This window comes from Paramisgurnus dabryanus, chromosome 20, assembly GCF_030506205.2.
Source record: "Paramisgurnus dabryanus chromosome 20, PD_genome_1.1, whole genome shotgun sequence".
NCBI classification, from domain to species: domain Eukaryota; kingdom Metazoa; phylum Chordata; class Actinopteri; order Cypriniformes; family Cobitidae; genus Paramisgurnus; species Paramisgurnus dabryanus.
In genome coordinates, this window is record NC_133356.1 from 5,003,015 (window position 1) to 5,028,551 (window position 25,537).

General features: G+C 35.9%; 1 protein-coding gene across 2 annotated transcripts in view; it reads left to right on the plus strand.

The window, feature by feature from the left end:
- Positions 1 to 24,291, plus strand: part of smoc2 (SPARC related modular calcium binding 2) — a 49,996-nt gene extending 25,705 nt beyond the window's left edge. The window contains exons 6-13 of one of the 2 annotated variants that reach the window (XM_065296110.1): positions 1,135 to 1,218; positions 1,547 to 1,618; positions 5,829 to 6,015; positions 10,549 to 10,631; positions 18,273 to 18,372; positions 18,746 to 18,993; positions 21,823 to 21,860; positions 23,742 to 24,291. In XM_065296110.1, coding sequence (XP_065152182.1) covers positions 1,135 to 1,218; positions 1,547 to 1,618; positions 5,829 to 6,015; positions 10,549 to 10,631; positions 18,273 to 18,372; positions 18,746 to 18,993; positions 21,823 to 21,860; positions 23,742 to 23,765 — 836 coding nt within the window. In that variant the 3' untranslated portion in view covers positions 23,766 to 24,291. The remainder of the gene's footprint in view (positions 1 to 1,134; positions 1,219 to 1,546; positions 1,619 to 5,828; positions 6,016 to 10,548; positions 10,632 to 18,272; positions 18,373 to 18,745; positions 18,994 to 21,822; positions 21,861 to 23,741) is intronic. The other variant, XM_065296111.1, reaches the window with a different exon arrangement.
- Positions 24,292 to 25,537: the final 1,246 nt, after the last annotated feature.

Consider the following 25,537-nt stretch of genomic DNA (forward strand, 5'->3'; position numbering starts at 1 on the left):
CGCAACACGCCTCCTTTTTTGCGCTGAACCGCCCAGGGAGCGCAAGTTCATTCCCTAGTTTGCCGACGTGCGTCTGTGGAGGGAAAAACCCGCTGTGCGCCGGTGCAAAATACGAATGATACATGCGTCACTGACAAAGTCAATTGCGCTGGGTGCAAGATAGGGCCCATAGTGTGAAAATCTGACTTTTTCCATGTTTAAGTGCTATAATTGGGTCCACAGTGCTATCATCCTAGAAAAACATGAAAAAGATCAACCCCGTAACTTTGTTTTGGTAAACCATTCTCTGCAAGCATGTAAAACAAATAGGTTGTTTAGATTTCACCTGTTTTTTGAGGTAGTTAGCAAGGCCAATTACAATAATACCGCCCCTTAATCTGCACTATCCAACCATGGATAATACCGCCCCTTAATCTGCACTATCCAACCATTGCATTTCATCAGCTCATCTGCATTTAAAGGACACACCCAAAAACAGCAAATTTTTGCTCAGGCCTACAAAGTGGCAATTTTAACATGTTATAATAAATTATCTGTGGGGTATTTTAAACTAAAACATCAGATAAGCACTCTGGGGACACCAAAGACTTATTTTACATCTTAAAAAAATCTCATAATATGACCCCTTTAAAGGTGCAGTTTCTTTGCCCTTTGATGAGTTAATGGTGACCCTGCTGAGGTTAACCACACCTGCAGCTTTCAGCGTTAAAATTCCTACGGCCAAAGCATCCGGCAATTTTTGTGTGTGTGTGTGTGTGTGTGTGTGTGTGTTTGCATGCATGCCCATTCTCCTGAGCTCAGGACCTTCAGAGTCAAAACTAAACAAGTGTTTCATTTTACAGGGCTCCAGTAAAGTTGCACATATTTCTTAACTTTGAGCTCTTGCATTTACAGAAATCTGAACTGTTTTGTGCTGTCAAGGACTTCAACAGTTTTTTTAAACAGCTTGTAAATTACAACCACTAAACCTCATTTTACTCTTTCTGTGCCTCTGTGTGTTCTTCAATTTATTCTCCTCTTCCATGTATCTTACTTTTTCCTTTCCCTTCTCATCAGTCTGTCCCGGCCGGGCAATGTGCAAACGCATTATTACATGATGTTATGTGACTGTCTAGCTTACTCTTGTAATTGTAGTTTCTTCGCGACTCTTCTCTATTTTAAATGCAGATGATTCGGTCACTGTCGTAATGGAGCCGCAGCCGTCCGCAGATGAGGAAGGTAAGTATTATTGAGCTTAACTTATTGCATATTGCTTTAAGATGTAAGGACAGGTGGATAATGATGATCCACCTGTCCTTACATCTTCAAGCACCCTGAGATAGTTTGCTGGACTTCCAGTATGGTCATGGTGGTTTATAGGTTTAATTGGTCAGCACAAACACATATCATGTGAAATAAGCTATTGTTTATACGTATTAATTCATTATCCAAAGTTCTTTCAGTATATGCATTGCATGTTGTCCTTCAGAATTGAACCCAATGCGTACAGAGTTCACTAGGGTTTAAGTTAAAGTTAATATTTTGTGTATTTGTGTGTTTGTTTTAGACATCATCGCTCAGTATCCCACACTGTGGACAGAACAGGTCCGAAGCCGACAAAACAGGACCAAAACACAATGTGAGTTACCAACAAACATCTGTTATTGCTTTACAACACAAAATGTTAAGAAGAATGATCGTAGCCAGGGTGATTTTGGTATTTAGGAGAAGACAGAAAATCATAACATGTTAACTATTCTCATGTATTGTATTAAAACAAACTTAGATTTTGACATCATGTCTGATCTTGGTCCATTTCCAGCACATTTTCTCTGTTTAACTTACCAGTAGAGTGAATTTGACAGTATAAGAGAAGAATATGGCAGTAGCTTACGTGCAAAATGCTATTGTTTAGAGTTTGTTTAATCAGAGATCAGAAAATGTTACAGATTTAATTTTAGCATTAACTTTTTTTGAAGTGTGTCTTCTGAAAGTCAGAACAAAATGAGAAAGACACAAATGAGATGGTTGTTGACAATTAATTGGCAATTCTTCCATAATGGGGGGAAATGGCGGTACATAATCTTTTATTTCAATTTAAGAATAAAATGTGACCATGGACCACAAAACCAGTCATAAGGGTCCATTCTTGTAATATTTTGTTTATATATCATCTTAATAAGCTTTCCACTGATGAATGGTTTGTTAGGATAAGATAATGTTTGGCTGAGATACAACTATTTGTAAATCTGAGGGTGCAAAAAAATCTAAATATTGAGAAAATCACTAAGTTGTTTAAATGACATCATTACACTGCAAATAATGACTTTCTTACTTAGATTTTTGTATTGAAAACAAAACAAAAATACAAAACATTTTTAAGTCAAGATGCATTTTCTTAATGACCTAAGATAAAGCTTAGTTTTTAGAAATTTTTTTTATTTAAGTGAATTTGTGCTTAAAACAAGCAAAAAAATCATCTGCCAATGGTCCCTAGACTGCGAAAAATAATTTTCAAGAAAAAATGTTCTCAGTATTTTTGTCTTGTTTTCAGTAAAAATATCTAAAAATTCTTAAATTAAGATGCTTTTTCTTGATGAGCAAAACCAAGAAAATAAGTCTAGTTTTTAGACCAAAAATATAAAATTTAAGTGATTTTGTGCATAAAACAAGCTAAAAAATCTGCCAATGGGGTAAGCAAAAAATCTTTTCCTAAACACTAAATGCAAATTTTCCAGAATTTTTCTTGAATTTAGTGTTTAAGAAAAAAAAATCAAGAATTTTTTGCTTATCCCATTGGCAGATTTTTTTGCGATAGTTTCACATGCGCACGCAAAAGTTTCATGTGGGCACGCAAAAGTAAACGTGGTAGTTTCATGTGCGCACACAAAAGTTTCACATGAGCATGCGATAGTTGCACATGTGTACGCAAAACTAAACTTTATTTAATTTTTGCTCCATGCACTCTAAAAAAACAAACGGTGCTATATAGCACCAAAACAATTGCTTTGGATCGTAACGATAGAAGAACCATTTTAGTGCCATATAGCACCGGTGAAGAACCAGTGAAGAACCAGTGAAGCACCAGTGAAGCACCAGTGAAGCACCAGTGTAGAACCATATAGGGGCCATATAGCACCACATATGGTTCTACATAGCACTATATGGTTCTACACAGGTGCTTCACTGGTGCTTCACTGGTGCTTCACTGGTTCTTCACCGGTGCTATATGGCACTAAAAATGGTTCTTCTATCGTTACGATCCAAAGCAACTGTTTTGGTGCTATATAGCACCGTTTGTTTTTTAGAGTGTGTCCTCTTAGGGGCTCCGTAAAGTTTGTCTTGAATTGTTAAAAAAAACTTATTTCAAGATTTGTTTTCTTACCCCATTGGAAGATTTTTTTGCTTGTTTGAAGCACAAATTCGCTTACATTACAAATTTGTACTGAAAACAAGACAAAGAAAATACCAACAAAGAAAGTAATTTTTTTGCATTGTAGGAACACCTATTACTAATGATAAATATATTTTTTATATATTTACAATATAAAATTTACAAAATATCTTAATGGAACATGATCTTTTTTAATATCTCAATGATTTTCTGTCATAAAAAATCTATAATTTTGACCCATACAATGTATTGTTGGCTATTGCCACGAATACCCACGTGCGACAATAATTTTGTGAGCACAAATAACAAATCGTGGTTATGTATTTCCCACAGGCATTAACGTGTGTTGATATTCCAGTGTACAAAGAGCGCAATGCTTGTGTCAATGTAAAATAAATATTCGAAACAATTTGAATCATTAATTCAGTATTTACAAATGCTTGCATTACATTGTCTGTCGCACCTGCACCACATCTGTAGGACTGAGTCACAATGTAATTTAGGACGTTAGTTCTCTTTGTGACTTTGTACTTTTGTGAAAGTGAGCTTGCTGCACTTACTACTGAAGAATAATTGTTGTCCATCAAATGTTGTCCAATGTTTTTTCCTGCATCTATTAATGTGAAACTGCTTTGAAACAATTAACAATTGTGAAAAGCGCTATATAAATAAAATTGAATTGATTTGAATTAAAATAAGAAGAGACATATGACATAATTTTGAGATAAGAGCAGTGCAATGTGTACATAAAACCTGTTTTGTTATTAGCCTCTTGGCTAAATGGCAAATAAAAATATTTTTAAATAAAATTTCAAATATATTTCAAAATATACAAAGAAAATGGCTAAAAAATATATGTGCTAAAATATATTTTAAAATGTGTTTACAAAATTTTATATTTCACTAATGTATTCTTTGGCCATTTTCTTTGGGTTTTTTTATATATATTTTAAAAAGAAATATATTTAAAAGGATTTATTGGAAGAAAAACTTTTACAAACCTGAAAACATAACAGGTTTGAAAAGGTTCAAATTAAATATATTTTAACTGCAAAAATAAACGTATATTTTGATATTTTATACAAACTTTTATATTTTGGCCAGGAAAAAATATATTTTTGCCATATGGGTTGTAAAATTAGAAATGTATTTGTTGCCTCTCAAATACATTTTGAATATATGTTAATATATGAAGGTTAAAATTAAATATATTTATTAAATTCAAAAATATATTTAATTAAGCTTTACTTTCTACAAAATGTATTTGGCATATATTTCACACATATTTTTGTCCAGAGATATGTATTTTTTGCCATAGCCTATGGGAATCATTAATTTTAATGTTGTAAGCATGCTTACCTTTCTTTAAATGACTAATATAGTCCTACAAGGCATGATACGTACATATCTCCAAATACGTAAAAAATGTTTCTCCGTTAATTTTTTTTTAAGCACAATGATCGGAATCAACAGAAGCAGGATCCATTTCTAACTAAATACATTTGTACACAACTTTTGGGGTTCATATGGGGTTTTACCTCTAACAATACTTGCACAACAAACTATCAAGTAAATAGCTTGTTATCAAGTCAATCACTTGTTATAAAGTCATTGTTCGTCCCTTAAAAAAACATAATGGAAAAAATGATATACACACTCTTATGATCTATACAAATTGGAGATGTATACTTAGTTGTTGTCATTAAATATTGTATTGATGCACTATGTTGGTGTTTTTAAGAAAAGTAAACATGCTTACAACAGTATTTATCAGTCGAAATAGCTATAATCCCTTTATCACAGAGAAGTTGAGAAAAACGTGTAAACCTAGAACGCTTTTAAACTTGCGTACAGTAATCGTGCTTGCATTTGATCAAGCTTGCTGTAGCCTGGAGATGATGGCTTCCTGATGTACAGCTCGAGGTTTTAAGCTCCATGTGTTCTGGGCTATTGATCATTGCATATATTTAAAGTTTGTGTGTGCAGGAATCAAAGTATGCAAGGAGACAGCACATTTTTCCCAATACGAATGGGGGAATCAGTTACACCCGTTAAAAGCATTGTTGCTATTACAGTGCTTTTATATTTACGTAGACATGTTGGCAGAAGCTTTTATACAGAGTGATATACCGTTATCATTTACACAAGCACATCCTAATAACATTATTCTGTTTACCGCCTGCTTACTGTTGGTGCTTACAGCGTAACATTCATTGAAACAGGAAAAATAGCGCTGATCTTAGGTACTGTCTTACCAAGGCAACACTTTCTTATCCTGTATTGCAAGTAACTTAAATGCAGGTTTGTGCAGTGAATACTGCATGCAAAAGTATCACAGCTGTGTTCAATTGATCTGCATTCAAAAATGCATCTTAATACCAGGGGAAAACAGCCTCAAAGTGTGATGCTACTAACATTATTTCACTCATTCTCTCTCTGTTTTATTTTACCCCAGCGACCTCATGTGACCAGGAACAGCTGACGGCACAGGAAGAAGCAAGACAGCATAAAAACGAAGCTGTGTTCGTGCCAGATTGCGCACACGGCGGCCTCTACAAACCGGTACAGTGTCATCCCTCGACTGGATACTGCTGGTGTGTGCTGGTGGACACTGGGCGGCCCATACCTGGAACATCTACAAGGTGAGAATCCACAGTTTACTCAATTTCCTAAACGTTTACCATACGTAATGCATTTCTTCCGTTTCAGCTGGACCTTATTGCGTAAAAATCTATGGCATAATCCAACAATTTGAGGTCAATTTTCTTTGCTGCCAGCACAAACAGATCTTATTTCAGTCTCTTAAACGTAGCTTTTTCAAAATACTTCTGGCACCTTGAAGAAACAAATCCCACCATTTTTAGTTGCCAAAATACAACTTAGGCAGTTCTTTCTCGTATTGAAAGGGAAAACCCACCACTTGCCTTTTAAAATGGTACAGTAGGTGCCAGTTCATCTAATATACACCCGGGGCCCCATTATTCCCTTTACTGTGGGGTACAAAATTGAGCTTTGCCGTCCCTCAGGGGCCCAAGCTTGGCGCTATCTGATATGGTCTCGTTTAACATAGGTCGTTCGGAAAGGTAGCAAGAGCACTTAAAGGAATATTCCATTTTCTTTAAAGAAAAATCCAGATAATTTACTCACCACCATGTCATCCAAAATGTTGATGTCTTTCTTTGTTCAGTCGAGAAGAAATTATGTTTTTTGAGGAAAACATTGTAGGATTTTTCTCATTTTAATGGACTTTAATAGAGCCCAACATTTAATACTTAACTCGAGTTTCAAAGGACTCTAAACAATCCCAAACGATACATAAGGGTCTTATCTAGCAAAACGATTGTCATTTTTGACAAGAAAAATAAAAAATATGCACTTTTAAACCACAACTCCTCGTCTAGATCCGGTCGTGATGCGCCAGCGTGACCCCACGCAATACGTCATGACGTCAAGAGGTCACAGAGGACGAACGCGAAACTCCGCCCCAGTGTTTACAAGTGTTGAGAACGAGGACCGTTCCTATGTTGTTGTGTGATACTAATTAATGTCTTTGTGTCAGTTTATTGTTTACAATGGTCCGCAAATGTGCGTTTTATATATGTAACACGTGACCTCCCTACGTCACTACGCATTTACGTTAGGTCATGCTGGACCGGACCAAGACGAAAAGTTGTGGTTTAAAAGAGCATATTTTTTATTTTTCTTGTCAAAAATGACAATCGTTTCGCTAGATTAGACCCTAATGCCTTATTTGGGATCGTTTTTAGTCCTTTGAAACTCCGTTGAAAAAAACTGTTAAGTGTTGAAATAAGTATTAAATGTTGGGCTCTATTAAAGTCCATTAAAATGAGAAAAATCCTCCAATGTTTTCCTCAAAAAACATAATTTCTTCTCGACTGAACAAAGAAATCAACTACATCAACATTTTGGATGACATGGTGGTGAGTAAATTATCTGGATTTTTCTTTTAAGAAAATGGAATATTCCTTTAAAGTCAAATAGAGAGGTACCTATAATGTCTAAATATAGCACCAAGTTATTCATCTTCTACCAGGATCCCGCATGTGTTGAATGAGTGGGCCGCACCACCAAGCTGATCAAGTCTGATCAGGCCATTACTGTTGGAGATCAAACATCTGTCAGAATAACAGAACATTGTTCATGTGTTTGAGCGTGTTAGTCTGGGGTTCGAGACACAGTTTCAGTGGGAATGGCAAATGATGCAGGGACACCTTTAATGAATCACAGGAGTGCTATGGAGTGTTGCTGTGAATTGCTGACCATCACCGAATGTAGTATTGAGTTAACAAAGAGCCAGGCAGTTTGCCAGACAGCGCATTAGAGCATGCTTGGAAGTGCTGCCTTCCCATCAGCCTCCCTCTCTCTCTCTCTCTCTCTCTCTCTCTCTCTCTCTCTCTCTCTCTCTCTCTCTCTCTCTCTCTCTCTCTCTCTCGTCATATTGACTGAGGCACATTTACTCTCTTAAGCGTTCCTCTAGATGCCTTTGTTAAATAGTGAAGGATAGATATTTATCAACTAGCTTAAAGGAATATTCCGCTTTCATGAAAAAAATTCAGATTATTTACTCACCCCCATTTCATCTATGATGTCTTTCTTTGTTTAGTCGAAAAGAAATTACCAGGATTTTTCTCCCTAATGCTAGTCAGGGCCGGCGTCAAGGGGGGGCATTCGCGGGCAGTACCCCCCAAACAGGTTGTTGTGCCCCCCTACAAAGTTTTTTATTAATTTAATATATATCAAGAATAAAGAAAATAAATTAAACATTGAATGTTTCATGGCTTGTAATGTAATCAAATGAGGAAAATATAGTTGATATATGTTTTCTTTAATTAAAATAGACCAGTTTCTCTGATTGGATGTATTGCCGCGTCTCACCCATCTTACGTCTTTAGCATATTTGTGACTTGATACTAGCAACGTGTTTTTTCGCGGCATTTTATGGATCGTGTAAAATATGGATATTAGAACATTTAGAACGAATCAGCACCGCCTGCTTCATGCAAACACAGACATGGCTCAAACTCAGAGATTAGAGGTCGAGGTGGAATTTACAAATCTACAGGACACTGTTTTAAGGAAGTTTAATATTCGTACACGCCGTCTTCATCTATTTTAAAGGTAAGTTAGCGTTGTTTTAAATTACGTAAGCTTAAATGTGAAGTGTGGCTATAGACCGTTAACAGCATTACGACGTGATTTTTGTTGTTTTAATGTCTTGTTTTTGCAAGTTATTGTTGCTATTGCGTGCCCCCCCGTTGGAAGCCAAGTGCCCCCCTGTTAGTTATGGTCTGACGCCGGCTCTGTAGCTAGTGGACTTCAGTGGACCTAAAATTGCATTTTCAATGCAGCTTCAAAGGGCTCTAAACGATCCCAACTGAAGCATAAGGGTCTTATCTAGCAGTATGATCATCATTATCGCCAAAAAATAAAATATGTACTTTCAATTAAAAATTTCTCGTTTTGCACTAGCCGTGTGAAGCGCCAGCGCAACCTTACGTATTATGTAATCATGTCGAAAGGTCACGCATGATGTATACAAAACTAATGCTCCAGTGTTTAACAGGGTGGAAAAGAGGAACGTTCTGACATTGTTGATTTTCACAAAAGTTTCACAAAACGCCTTCCAGGAAAATTTTCCTTTTAAAAATATATAAACATATAAATATATATTAAATGAAAGAACAGACCCTCTGCTTTCAAACAAACAATAAACAAATGGAAAGAAACCGTTTCATCATGTCTATATTCTTTTTCTCTGCTTATAAACTCTTAAATATGGATACTTTTCTTTAAAAAAAAAAATGTTAGCAAAAACCTGAAATAATTGCATTTTTGTGAAGAAATTTTGATCTAGTGGATTACCACGGTCTTACAGATTAACATAAAAATTCATCAGGAACACTTTTTTATGCAAATGTTTTCTCTTAATTGACGAAATAACTCGTTAATGGCGGGAAAGAGTTAAAATCGTCCGCAAGTGTGCGTTTCACATATGTAACGCGTGACTTTTCAACATGATTACGTAATATGTAAGGTCACGCTGCCGTGTCACATGACTAGTGCAAGATGAGTTGTGGTTTAAAAGTAAAATTTTGGCGACAATGTGGTGAGGAAATTATCAGTTTTTTTTATGAAAGTGGAATATTCCTTTAATTAATTAGCTCATATTTGCCCAACTTGCGATGACCCCTTAAAAAATAAGTGATGCCATAAAATAACCATTTTTTGATTCCCTAAAGAACCTTCCCTAAAGAAATCATTTCTTTCTTACCTTTGATAAAAAATATATAAAATCAGTAATAAAGCTAGTATATTGGCAAAAGCCGATGGCCTTGCACACTACTAATGACTGGTCTACCTTTCTTTTATTCTTTTATTAACACCAGCGCCATGTTATGATCCCCAGTAAATGTGCTACTTTCTACTTAATTGCATAGCTTAAATGCACTGTAATGCACTTTGAATAAAAAAGTGTCTGCCAAATCATAAAAACCTAAAGTGAAGTGTTTAACATAAATTTAGAAGGTGCTTTAAATTAGTAATGTATTGTGTCAAATGTGTTTAAATGCATAAAGTAAGGCATAATGTATAAGCAACCGGTTGTTATCGCAAAAATAAGCCCCCGAGGCGTGATCAGGACCTGACACAAAGGGTCTTGTATCAAGACAACCGGCTGCTCATACATCATTCTGCTTATTACACGGCTATTTACCTCATATAAGGTAAGGACCATTAAATATTTGATATGGTTTTAGGATAAGACAAAACGTTCAAATGTCACAAACACACTATTTGGTTTAATCATTTGTAAATGTTGTCATATGTTATTTTTGTGTAATATTAAACTGTACCTGTCAAAATGATTGTGAACATCCATGTAACCGGGTTAGTTATGAGTCATTGTTATTTGGTAATAAATAACCTGCAAATGTTGCGACTGGCCAATCAGAATCAAGCATTCCAACAAATTGTGTAATAAAATGACAATGTTGCATTTATTTATGCATCTATGAGCATTGGGCCACCCTATAAAAGTCTTAGTCGCACAGGTATATTTTTCTAATCATTGGTGTATTTCTTATAGCTGTTTAACTTATGAATGAAGAATCACAGAAAATGAAAATGCTTTGTATTCTCTCTCGTTTTCACTATAGATACGAACAACCAAAATGTGATGGGAATGCCAGAGCCCATCCCATCAAATCGAAAGACCATTACAGAGGCCGACACCTGCAGGGTAAGCTTCTATTCAATTAGATCAAATCAACTAGTACCATGAACATACATTGTAACTTAAACATCAAGTTTCCACTAAACTGTTTCTTAAATATTGCGAGCCATTTTCCAAAACTGCATTCGTCTAAAAAGACCTTTAGCTGTAAAAATGGCTTATTTTTTATTTGCTCATACTCCTGATGTTGGTAACATGAAACAGTAACAGAAAAATAAGCAGGGATTAATGTCTGTTCTGCATATCCTTCCAAAGGATCTCAATGTTAAAAACAAGTCACTGGAGTTTATTAACAAGAGCCATGATCATTTCAGTCTGATACTAGTGGTGCGTTCACACCAGACGCGAATAGTGTTAAGCTCGGGTGATTTCATGTTAAGTCAATGCAAAGATGCGATAGACGTCCTGTTGCATGAATGACACAGCGCGAATGGAGCGTTTCAGGTGTTTGACGCATGTAACACATGATGAGTGCAAAATGCACAAGTTGAAAAATCAGAACTTGCGCCGCATTAAAGGGATAGTTTGGCCAAAAATGATATTAAACCCATGATTTACTCACCCCCAAGCTGTCCGAGTTGCATATGTCCATCGTTTTTCAGACAAACACATTTTCAGATATTTTAGAAAATGTTTTAGATCTTTCAGTTGATTAAGTGTAATGTTACGGGGTCCACGACCTTCAAGTCCAAAAAAAGTGCGTCCATCCTTCACAAATTAAATCCAAACGGCTCCAGGATGATATACAAAGGTCTTCTGAGGGTAATCCGTGCGGTGTTGTTGTAGAAATATCCATATTTAAAACTTTATTAATGAAAATAAATACCTTCCGGTAGTGCCGCCATCTGAGTCTCGTCCGCATTCAGGATGAGAGCTTACGCAGCGTACAGAGGCTAAACTGCTGCTGCTCTGTGCCCCGCCCTCCGAATTTGTCATACGTCACTAAGAAAAGTGCGTACACTACGCTAATACTCTCTTCTGAATACAGAGGAGTCTAAGATGCCGGTGCTACCGGAAGGTATTTATTTTCGTTAATAAAGTTTTAAATATGGATATTTCTACAACAACACCGCAAGGATTACCCTCAGAAGACCTTTGTTTATCATCCTGGAGCCGTTTGGATTTAATTTGTGAAGGATGGACGCACTTTTTTTGGACTTGAAGGTCGTGGACTATGGGTGGACCCCGTAACATTACATTTAATTAACAGAAAGATCTAAAACATTTTCTAAAATATCCGAAAATGTGTTTGTCTGATAAAACGATGGACATATGCAACTCGGACAGCCTGGGGGTGAGTAAATCATGGGTTTAATATCATTTTTGGCCGAACTATCCCTTTAACCAATCAGGAGCTTGCTCTAGTAGTGATGTGATTACGACGTAGCGCGCAGAGGCAGAAATACGAAACAACAATGGAGAACAAAATCGTCGCTGTATATGGACACCAAGAGCTGTACGACACATTTTCATACTTTTATAGAAACAGAAGAAAAAGGATCTTGCTTGAGAAAAGTGAGTAAGGAGGTCTTACAGATTGTTTTGTGAATCTGACACAATGTAGTCCAAAGAGGCTTTGCAAAGAGGCTGATATAAAATAATTTAAACTATTTTAGATCGAACACATCCTTAAGCAAATCATAAACTCTCCCAAACACTGCATCTCATTTAACATGTAGAGGGTGTTCACGTCTTAAAGGCACAGCCGCAGAAAAGCCACCATACCCAAAGCAGAAAACTTAGTATGCAAATCGGATCCAAGTGTGTATTTGTATATGTGTCTTTATGTGTCTGTATGTGAACTCAAGCATGCACAGGTATTTGCGTGTGTGTACATCTACAGTCCAAAACCATCACAAGGTTTCCCACGACCCCACTGTCTACACAGACAACAGATGTTAACAGATCATCTCGCTGTGGAAAAGGGAGGTAGAGGAGATAGATTACGATAGATAGCACGAGCCAAGGCGGATGACAGGGAGAGATGAGTGTGGAGGAGTGGCCATGATGAAAAACAGAGGAGAAAAGCAGAAAGACAACAGAAGTCACGACTTCCTTTTCTAACACGAGGAAAGTTGCTTGACTCAGATTTCTGTATTTATACTCAGCGTGTAAGGGTGGGCGGTATGTCCAAAAAAATCTAGAGTGTTTTTATTATTGATATTTTTCAGCTTTATGTTTATATTATTTTTAGAATACACAAATTTGTGATTCGCTAATTAGCTTTTAATTGCAGTTTAACTTAATGCTCACCAAATATGGGCAAGTTAAAGTTAGTGTTGCAAAATTAAATAGTCATGGTGCTGTTTAGATTAAAGTAGTAAATTAACATGTTATTTAAATTATGTCCAATGCAGAGAGGATTTTGGGGCTTATTTACACCCTGGTACCCATGATACTGGGTAGATGTAGGGTTGGGGACATTGATTGTATAAAACATGGACGTAGTGTCAGTGACATCACCCGTAGGTTTCTTAAAAGCATTTTGGCAGCACATCACTGCATGTCACTCTCGGATAACTAGAAATGGGCAAAGAGGCGGAGCATGGGTGGAGCTGAGGTGCCTGGTTGCTGAAACCACACCCATCTTGCTTGTCACTCATGACAGCAGCGCCAATTCACCTGTAACTCAAATGGCCACGCCCTTAATTATGCAGAACTTTAAAGCTTAATATAATTCAAATGGATTAGTTACAAAATATCACCCTCTTACAGTTGTCATAAGGGGTCAAATTAGCTACAGTATATAGTTAAGACGTAAAGTTAAGACGCTTTAACATGGGGGTCTATGGGATTGACTCCCTTTTGGAGCCTGTCTCTAGTGGCCAGTCGATTAATTTGCAGTATAAGGGGTAGGAAACAACAAAACTTTTAAACGCGGCTGAAAGCGCCTGGAGGACACCAAATGGCAGCTCCCTCCTCCACTGTGATTGGACTGCCGTGTGAGAACTGACATTGACGAGCGGAGCTTTTCACCCAAAATTGAATCTTTTACAACTCTAGACACCCAGCGCTGAATGCGGAAAAAGAAGCTGAGCGCCGGCTTTCAGAATGGAAAAAAAACACTACAGTAGCTGCTGGCTTATTTGAAAATCGCAGAGCTTCCATTGGAAACAATTGAAAACGTGCGCCGGCAGCGTTTATGGTGTGCACGCCCCCTTAGTCACTTATGTGTTGGATTCACGAGAGAGACTGGAAGTTTGCCCTTTGGTTGGAGCATAGAAAATATCATTAATTTACTATACAAACAATACACCTTGATTAAAGCTGCAATCTATAACTTTTTGTTTAAAAATAAACCGAAATGAGTTTTTGAGTAAGTACTGTATGCCTCTTTATCTTACTCTGATTCACACTTATAACTTATAATAATGATATCATTAAAGCTGTGAGGTCAGATTTGCAAAAAGGGCAATTTGATGTGATTAGCCTTAAGTCTATGTGAAAAACAGTACGTAAAGTAACCTAACCTGCACCTTTACGTTTCAAACAGAGATCGTGATAGAGAGGCAAAAGTTACAAATTGCAGCTGTCAGGCCACACCATGTTTAAAAAAAAACTAAGCTATACTTTGAAGACAAATTTGTCATTACAAAACTTTCCTTTGGGGAACATCCCCAAAGATTACAAAATATGTTTTATTACAAGCGATTACAAAATAGTTTTACTACAAAATGCAAAATGTTTTCTTTAGGGTTATAGTTTAGATTATAGTAATTATTATTGTGTTTATTGTGATAGTTAAAATGTAAAGTCTGGTAGCAGCATGTGTTCAGGTGTGAGGAGTTGTCTGGTCATGGCTGGTTAATTGTGGTGTGTGGAGGACCGATAGGGGCCGAAGGCTGCTGGCATTTACACATCCATAGCCGAGTTTTTCTCAAGAAGTTTTTCTGAAACTTTCACAGCTGCGGTTCTACAATACCGAAATGTGATCAGGAGGGCATGAATCTGGGACGTGGCCTTTGATGATTCCTCAGCTAGCATTTTAATCAGGTTTAGGTTGACGGTAATTTATGCTTGCAATGATCACACAGTCCAAGTGATGTATCTTTTTTTCAGTTGAATACAAACAAACAATTTTATATTAAAATACAATCATGTTATCTTCTTATATGGGGTCAACATGGCAAAGCTCCAAAAAGCACATACACCCGTAATTAAAGTAATCCAAATGACTCCAGTGGGATAACAAGTGTATTTTAAAATAAAACAACATGTCTATGAAAGTAAACAAGTCATATTTTGAGATTATCTAGCAAGCGATACATTGCGCATCCATGAAAACATACAGATTAACGTAGTAAATTCAAATATGGTGGCACATTGATAACTTTGTATTTCATTGGTCCTTTTGTGTCTTGAGACTAAAAAGCATAAGTTTACACAAAAAAGTAGAATTATATTTGTTTCGGAACCTAAAAACAAAGCAAAATAAGATACTCTATGAAAATAAATAGATTGCTCTATGGAGAGTCTAGACTACCTAAACCTTGTTGTTTTTATAGAATAATGCATGCAATCATATGAACTGGTGGGTTAGATATTTTATTGTGTCTGACTTCGGTGAAGAGCTGAAGCTCACGTAGGTCTTTAGAAACGTGCTATGGTGGACATCAACTCACGTGACTGTTTACCTGTTCACACACACACCTGTTCACAGCCATCACAGTCTACTATTATCGCCAGAGCATCTGTTACCTCTGGGCATGACTGTAAACAGCTCCATGCAAATCTTCACACACACACACACACACATGCACGCACGCACGCACGCACGCGCACACACACACACACACACACACTTTCTCTTCCGGTTAGATGAATCTTAGAAGAACATTGTTTGTAAGACTCCCTTAACCTCTGTCTTCACTACTCCTGTATGTACCTACAACGATATATTTGAAGAGTTTGTTTACATTGTAAACAATAATGGCGGTGCGTTGAATACACACAGAATTTTATTTTTCTTCATCTACTTTGTTCTTCGTAATCAACAAACAAACAAAAACAAAATAATACTTTGATGGCATTGATAAATCTGGTGGTTCGCTAGGGAATTGCACGGGTTTGTGAATTGATGAATAAATTAAACAATTACAATTCAATCATAAAATGTAAATAATTTCTAAATAAAGAAATCTAAATACTAACAAATATAGATATTTTATTTGTTTAGCATATGACCATTACGCAACACTACAATATCAGAACACTCAGAAGTCATGCAAAATGGACAGATACAATTTATGTGGGATTGAAAATAATTATTTTTTACAATAAACATGCAAATGTGCTATTAAATTATTTCAATATTTACTTTCAATCTTGGTTGGTGGGGGTGGGTTGGTTAGGGGTGGATTGTGCTTCAAGTAAATAATTTAGGTCAAGGGGGTTCAGCTGACAAAAAAGTTTGAAACCCCCTGATATAAGGTGTAAGGTTGGATTTTGCAAAAAGGGCAGGTTGACGTCATTTGACTTCATCCTGCCTAAAGAATAGTAACATAAACTGCAACTTTTCATTTCAAAAGTCCTTTTTACACAGATATAATGGAAAATACACAGCAAATGTGTCCAAGATTTGTCCCAGGATTGTGTTTTTGGTTCATTTTCACTGCCAATGATTTTCTGGAATATGTGCATGCGTTCACTCCCTTGCCGTCAAAACCCCTTAAAGACCCCTTACAAGACATTTCAACTTTTTGAAAGTTTTGTCAAAATTGTAACTTATCAAATAAAGCTTTTTAAGTTTTTTAAGTTACAGCAAATCAGCACTAGTCAAACTTTAAAATAGTAAAGTGAAATAACATAATAATAATAATAATAATAATAATAATAATAATAATAATAAGTCAATTATCTGATTAAACTAAAAATAAAACTGTACCTTCTATTTGCTCATAAAATTGTAAGATTGCTAATGTTCAGTGCAAAGATTTTAAAATCATAAATCTAGATCATAAACTTTTCATGTCTAATCATATTTTCATGTCATCTTTATAAATGTAACAAATACTCCTTAGTGGCCATGAACATGTATTTTGCATAATTTATATTTAAAAATCACATTTCATTAAACAAGTATTTGTTTGGCAGTTGTTTTTCTGCGTTTGACTTGTAATTTTGCAATTGTTTGGTTGGACTTGGACAATTCCCACACAGCAGGATTGTACCTGTGATCATAAACCCAGCTGGCACGGCTGGTTCTGTTTTTGATTGACAGCTGTCATTCCTCAGACAGGATAGAGGAGGTCTGATTTTTACAACAGGGCGGAAAAAAGACAACAAGCCGTGACATACTTTAACTCTTGGTTAGTTTTAAAACAGTGAAACGTCTGTTTACTTTACATCTCCATGTTTATTGGGCCACCTATAGGGCTAACATTTAACACAGCTGTATCGCGGTTCTCTTAAAAGTAGCCTGTAAATACCATGATATAAAAATATGGTAATCATTTGTACCATGGTGTAAACACTGTAAAACATAACAATGTGCAAGTGTAAAGCACTAATTCTTATAAAATTGCTTCATTTGTGTGACTTAATGTAGTTTGATTGACAGGTTTTATTGATAAAAAAATTCAATTTGACTACAAAAAAAAAACTATACTTCTATGAAGTGAATTAAATTGAAGTTGACCTGGCAACATATTGTGCACTTGAAAAAATATTGGCTATTTTCAACCCACGGTTGGGGTAAAAAAAACAAATTTAGCCATTTAGTTAAATGAACCCCCCAAAATAAAAATTTTAGTCTAAAACAGCCCAGCAGTTTTATTACAACCCAACGTGTTGGCTTCGTCTCTTTTCACCCAAAGCTGGGTTAAAAATAACCCAGCATTTTTTTATTGTGTAACAAACAACGTATTAAAACAACATGTACCATGGTATTCTCACAGTACTCTTATTGTCAGAACGCATCGTAAACGTGTTAAAGATTTAAAATTAAACGCAGCTTTATTTCTTTCCAATAAGAGTGAACTGTTAACAAAATAAATAACATATAGTTTAATAATGAGAAGCAGAGCTGCGGTTACATGAGCTAATTCACTTACAACAGCTGTTTATAAAGTTTCATAGCTTTTTATATGATAACTGCCTGAAGGTAAAAATCTCACATGAAAGCTTTTTTCTCCTTTAATCTTTCTCTCACATGATTTTATATAGCAGCTGCTTAATGTTAATAAATTCCAAGAAGAAACAAAAGATTTTCATTTTGCCTTCAAAAAAAAGGAAAAGAAAAATCCTTTTAATACTCACCCTCATGTCGTTCCAAGTTCCCTTGAATTTCACTGTAACCCTTTACTGTAAATTGACTAGTAATTTCTAACGGTATTTTACTGTAAATCTATATCTGTAGTGTACACAGCAAAAATGATGTGACGCAACAATGGGCTACTTTATTTGGTTAAAATACAATACTGTGAATGTGGTACTTGCACTGTTAAAATACAGTATGTTGCTGCAAGTTTTACATTATGTACAGAAATAATACTGTAAATAGTGTAATACTGAAAATAAGTGTCATATTCAGACCATACACTTTATACAACATAACAGTTCAGCATAAAGATGAGCAGTTTGCAGGCGTTTTAGAAACAGCACCAATGTTTTTATCATGTAAGTCATGTAAGTGTATTTTTGTTGTAGGATGTCCTGGTGAAAAGAAGACAGAGTTTCTAACAAGCGTATTGGATGCATTGTCCACAGACATGGTGCATGCAGTGACTGACCCCGCCTCGGCTGCTAGGTAAAAATTTAGACATTAAGCTTTTGTGCATTCAGTGAAAAAATGCCTGTGGTGTGAAAATATTTACTCGGTTCATTCCCTGACTGACATTGTGATTCTTGTCCCCCATAGTCAACATTTAGATTTTACTGAAAAAGTTAAAGGCACCTGCAAAAAAATTCATATATTGTTTACTATTTAGAACAAGCTTCATTCATATTGATCAAAAATTGTTTTCAATAATTGTGAAGATATATGCTGTTGCATAAAATATGAAATGTTGCGCTCTTATGTGAATTATTAATTTAATTTATTAACTGTGCAGAAATGCTAAAAATGAATTTAAACGTAGTCCGTGATTGGCTGAAAATGTAGCGTTTTTTTCATTGTTCAGGATGTTGGAGCCAGACCCCAGTCATACTCTGGAAGAACGAGTTGTTCACTGGTATTTTAGCCAACTTGACAAAAACTCCAGCGGCGACATCGGGAAGAAAGAAATCAAACCCTTCAAACGTTTTCTGCGCAAGAAATCCAAACCTAAAAAGTGTGTGAAGAAGTTTGTGGAGTACTGTGACATCAGCAACGATAAGGCCTTGTCTTTACAGGAACTGATGGGTTGTCTGGGAGTTACTAAGGAAGAGGGTGAGTTAAACAGTAAGACAACTAAACTGATGTAATTTTTTTGCGATTCTGCATAATTTCTAAAAAAATAATTGCAAAAATTAAAAAATAAATAAAATGATCTAATATTCTGTCATGATACGGGGTAGACAACTTTGTGAACATGTTTGGCTTTATTTTACTAATGCACATGCACATCTACTTCTAGCACGCATTCTGCTACCGTATTTTCTGGACTATAAGTCGCTCCGGAGTATAAGTCGCATCAGTCAAAAATGCATTATAAGTCGCACTGGACTATACGTTGCGTTTATTAAAAAAGTTATTTCACAAAATCCAAGAACAGTCATTTATCCTGGAAAAGCAAGTTATTCAACTAAACAATGGCATTGAACAGGAGGCTGAATAGGTGTCCGTACATGTTAAAGTAACATAAACAGTTATTTACACGATACACAATAGCATACAGAACATACCTAGGAGGATGAATTGATTAAATTAACACGATAAGCCAAATCAAGTTCAAAAAGGTCCCAAAGTCATTCCGCATCACTGAATCCATTGAATTACATAAATACAGAGTGGACTCTCGCGGCTGTATAACCTTCCCGACCCATCTGACTCGAACGCGCAAATCACGCTTTAATAGAAACTTTTATTAGTCTTCAGAGAGACCGTGAACTCAAATACGCACAGGACTGTTTAAAAACAGCTGTCTATCAGCAGAATGGAATCGAATCGAAGCGGTTATGGGTTTTAGACCTGCAGTCCGCCCGTGCCTATTGATTTCCATCCCGACCCGTATCTAGGGCCCTATAATTTCCTCGATCACGGAATCGCAGACGGAATCGCGGAATTGGCAAATTAACACGGAATCTAGTATTAGCACGGAATTTCGCGGAATTTTACATATTTTGAATAAAATTATGTTTTAGTGTGGGAGACGAACGTATGTCTGGGGGAAATGCAGACCGTGGTAAGTAAATCTGGGCGACACACCCCCTCCCGTCGTTTCAGACCCCCTCCAAAACACTGAAACCATGGTGATGCGGCTCCTCACGACTCTGCTTTCGTCAGCGAAAAAATTAAGAAATTCAACGCTAATCACTTAGTTCCGAGCAGTTCCCTTTTATGTGACCGGAGAACTGTTATTTTGTAAGTTTTGTCAACACTCTGTTCACGGTGAGCGCAAAGATACATGCACTCTCTCATCCACGTCTGTCTCACTGCACCTCTCACACGTGCATGCGCTCACGCATCTGTCTGAAGTCTGGACACAAATCCTCATGTATTTGTTCAGTTTTATGCATTTCAAGCGAGCTGAGGCAAACTAACTATCCCTCGCATTTAAAATATAATCATCTGCATCATGGCGCCGCTCTCTGTCTCTCTTTCGCTCGCACGTGCAAAGAGCTGCGTGCTCATGCTGTCCTAAGTCAGATCACTATCCTGTGTATGTTTGTAAAGTTATATGCATTTCAAGCGATCGTGTATAAAATATGGATCGCGTTCCGCTGGACCAATGTGTTTAAGGCACTTTTGAAGGCACCACTACTTTGACACCTTGTTGTAGCCTTCTGCAACAACAATAAACAATGCATTGAATTGAGTTGTGTGTGTGTGTGTGTGTGTGTGTGTGTGTGTGTGTGTGTGTGTGTGTGTGTGTGTGTGTGTGTACCTGGTAATTATCACGTTGTGGGGACCAATTGTCCCCACAAAGATAGGAATACCAGTGTTTTTGTGACCTTGTGGGGACATTTTGATGTCCCCATGAGGAAACAAGCTTATAAATCAAACAAGATGATGTTTATTGAAAATCTAAGGTACAAGAAAGGTTTTTGTGATGGTTGGGGTTAGGGAATGGGGCAGGTAAGGGGAATAGAATATACAGTTTGTATGGTATAAAATGCATTACGTCTATGGAATGTCCCCACAAAACATGGAAACCAGAATGTGTGTGTGTGTGTGTGTGTGTGTGTGTGTGTGTGTGTGTGTGTGTGTGTGTGTTTGTGTGTGTGTGCGTGTGTGTGTGCGTGTGTAATTGCCTGTTTTACAATCATTGCCTGTTTGTAATCGTGTTATCCAGTTTTTCTCCAAATCATTTACATTTTAATCATTGACATTAAAGGCAAGTTTTTTATGACAAAAATAACAGTAAAAGGTAAAAAAACATAATTGCCAAAAATTAAAACAGATAAAACGGAATTTGCAAAAATTAAAACGGAGAAAACGGAATTTGGGAAAAAATAAAATGGAATTTGGGAAAAAATAAAACAGATTTTATAGGGCCCTATGTATCCACACCCCAAAAGTTAATACTTTTCCATCTGCCCAAAATGTCCACCGGCGAAAAAAGGTACACAAAGACGGTTATATATAACTTGATATTTACTTGAGAACTTACTAATTTAATTTTAAGCATTTATGGTATCCCAGTTAGAATAATCGATTGCAAATTCAGTCATTTTGATCACAAAAATCACACAAAAAGTCGCAAAATCCTGGTTGGACTAATTTACTACACAGAGCCGTAGTTCACTGACAAGCTACGCAATATCGCATTCATTATCACAGTGGATTTGTTGGCGATTATGAATGCAATATTGCCTAGCTTGTCAGTGAACGATGATTTATTGAGCCTTAGCATTAAACTGCCGGGTGTAGATGCTGACAGATGTGTTCCTACAGCTACAAAATCGTATAAACGTATATAACCTGAATGTACTGCAAGTTGTGATGACATTGTACAGTAGTAAAAGTGTGTGGTATTGCTGTCATGTAAACTGACCGTAAAATCTGGCATTGGGAATCTGCCCATAAAACTTTCTCATTGCTCTTTTTTTAACTTAGGGGCAAAAACAGGTGAAGGCACAACCTCCAGCAAACTGGTAAGTTAATGTCTGAGCCTGTTAACATTCACAACATGCATTCCAGTCCATCTCTCTCTCTCCCTCTCTCCCTCTCTCCCTCTCTCTCTCTCTCTCTCTCTCTCTCTCTCTCTCTCTCTCTCTCTCTCTCTCTCTCTCTCTCTCTCTCTCTCAAAGTTGTGGTTGCAAAATGTGTCATCAGTATTTGTGGTCAATTGTACCCTTTTTGTGTTACAGAAAAGTGGACAAGTGAATATTACATAAAATATGCTATTCATGTAATGCTATATTTGTGTATGTCATGTAATATCACATTTATTGTGGCACAACATGCCCTTAAAATGAGATCGGTATGCATAATCAGTCCATACACTGCAAAAATGACTTTCTTACTTAGTATTTTTGTCTTGTTTTCAGTAGAAATATCTAAAAATTCTTAAATTAAAATCGACCCAAGAAAATAAGTCCAATTTATAGACAACAAATATACAATTTAAGTTAATTTGTGACAAGCAAAAATATCTGCCAATGGGGTGAGAAAATCAATCTTAAATCTTTTTTTTAACACTTAATTCAAGCTAAATTTTCTCACCACATTGGCAGATATTTTGCTTGTTTCAAGCACAAATTTACTTAAAAATTATATTTTTAGTAGTGCTGGGCAAAGTATAATCGCGATTAATCTTATACAAAATAAAAGTGATTTTTTTACATTATTATATGAGTGTGTGCTGTGTGTAATTATTGTGTATATATAAATGCACACACATTCATGTATGTATTTAAGAAACATTTACATGTGTATATATATTTATTTATATTTATTTATATTTGTATATATTCTATATGATATGTAAATAATATATATATATAAATAAAAAAAATCTGAAGTTAATATATTTATGTGTGTGTGATTAAATATACATAATAATTACACACAGTACACACACATATATTATGCAAAAATAACTTTAATTTTGTATGCGATTAATCACGATTAATCTTTGCCCAGCACTAATTTTTTTAAAAACTAGACTTATTTTCTTGGGTTATTTTGCTCAACAAGAAAATACATCTTAATTTAAGAGTTTTTAGATATTTTTACTGAAAACAAGACAAAAATACTAAGTAAGAAGGACGTTTTTTGCAGTGTATTCACTGCAAAAAATGATTTTTAAGGGAAAAAAATCTTAGTATTTTTGTCTTGTTTTCAGTAAAAATTTCAAAAAATTCTTAAATTAAGATGCTTTTTCTTGATGACCAAAATGACTCAAGAAAATAAGTCTAGTTTTTAGATCAAAAATATGAAATTTAAGTGATTTTGTGCATAAAACAAGCAAAAGAATCTACCCCATTGGCGGATTTTTTTGCTTGTTTTATGCACAAAATCACTTAAATTTCATATTTTTGGTCTATAAACAAGACTTATTTTCTTGGCGTTTGTTGTTTTGCTCATCAAGAAAAAGCATCTTAATTTAAGAGTTTTTAGATATTTTTACTGAAAACAAGACAAAAATACTAAGAATTTTTTTTCTTGAAAATAATTTTTGCAGTGTTCATTTTGGTTTAAGACTTCAAGGATTAGTTCACCCAAAAATGAAAGTTTTGTGATTATTTACTCACCCTCAAGTTGTTACAATCCTCTATACATTTCTATGTCTATCTGAACACAAAGATATTTGTAATCAAGCAGGAAACATGAGCACCATTGACTTCTATAGTAGAAAAGAAAAATACTCAATAGTGGTCAGAATTAATGAAATAATGACAGAATTTAAATTTTTGGGTGAACTGTCCCTTTAAGTAGCAAAAACGTGTAAATGTGAGTGCACCTAAAGATTGCATTTAAATCCCATTGTCCATTATCTGTCACTGTAACGTTCATGTTGATGTGACCTGCAGAACCTGGCAAAGAAACAAGGCTAAAGTCGCCTCTGAGATCGCTCGCCCTCCTGTCCCGCTGACCCCGCCCCCACACCAAAATGACGACGGAAACCATAGTCTTTGCACTTTGTACTTTAAAACAATGTAAATTCACTTTGTAGAAAAAATATGGTATTTAAACAGACTGCTGAATATGTGAATGATGTAGTTAGATTTTTTTATGTCCTTACAACAACAGCAAAAATGAATAATAATAATAATTTAACACATACAATGTATGTGTCCTTTGTGCGTCTTAAATAAGTATGCTTTTCTAAGTTGTACAAGTTGTATGTTTGTCACGGTCATCCTTGTTGTTCTGTTACATTTTTTGTTTGTCTTTGGCTAATATGTGGATAGTTTTTAATGCATCTAAGCTGAATATTAGAAGCCTCGTCTTAGTTTTTACACCAAACACCAATATTGCCTGAGCTTGGACTTGCAGATTAGTCACGTCCACACGTGAAATGAAATACAAATAATGTTGAAACAGCTTCGTGAGTAGAAATAAAGAAGTGTTTTATATAAATATACATGTATGTGTCTTTTATTCAAACTTTTTTTTACTATTTGTGCATGTGTGTGTGCACATCTACTTTATATGTTTAAACATACAGTTTTCCCATAATTTCCTTCAGTCCTGCATGATCCCTGCAGGCTGAAGCTCAACACCTTTTTTTTCTCAATAACCTCAGATTGACCTCATTCCTTTCGCTCCATGTATAATTTATGATTAGCAGATCTGGCACTGGATGTGCGAGATTAGACGGCGCTTGCTTGGCTTTTAACACTGCAGGGAACGTAAAGGAGGGGATTAGTTATTGACGCTTCAAAGATGACAAGTTAAGGACTTTAAACGGCATGCGCTACTACTCGAACCCTCCTTCAGAAGTCTAGTGCTGCAAAATAGAGATAAGATTAGATGAGAGCAAGCGTCTCAACGTGTTAGTGGTTGTGCAGAAAGGCTCGGGAATTTCCGATTTATTTGCACATTAATAATATCTCGCCACTGTGTTGCTAGGGTGTTTTGGTTGGTTGCCAGGACATTACTTTCTGGTTGATAAGGTGTTCGAGTTGTTGTTTCTGAGTGGGTCTTCTGAGGTTTGATAGAGATGTATACATAGATAACTTTTACCATAGATATATATACATCAGATGCCTTATTTGACACTTTATACACATAGAAACATCTGCCATTTTTGAAAGGTCCACTTTTTAGTTTTCGACATCCCTCGCTGTTTTCCAAGATACCCAAAACATTGTGGAGCATCTGTTTTTTAAACCTATGCAGTAAGCTATGGAAAAATCAACCAGATGTAATATTTTGCTGATTCCGCCGGAAAACCGTGGAATGGGAAGCACAGCTTGGACTGTTCCAATATGGCGGATGACCTACATATAGCCCATAGAAACCAACCCAGTCTCACGGACTTGTGCACGAAGTGTAAAAATCGTGCAATACATATGCCAATTTCAATTTTTAATTTGGCATGCATTTGATATGCCAGTCCTTCATATTTACTTAAACAGAGAATCTTTTTATCGTTTTATTTATTGGTTTCTCATTTTTTGTTTGCTTTTTTACCATTGTCGCTTGAGTTTAGGGTTAGAACAACTTTTTGTTAAATAAAAATGACATCCTAACCCAAACCCCAATTCTAACCCCAACTCCAAGTGACCATGGCTTAAAGATAGACTAAAACATGGAGAAACCTGTATATTAAATAACCTCCTTAAGCAAATCTCAAATCTAACCCTAAACCCAAGCGAAAATG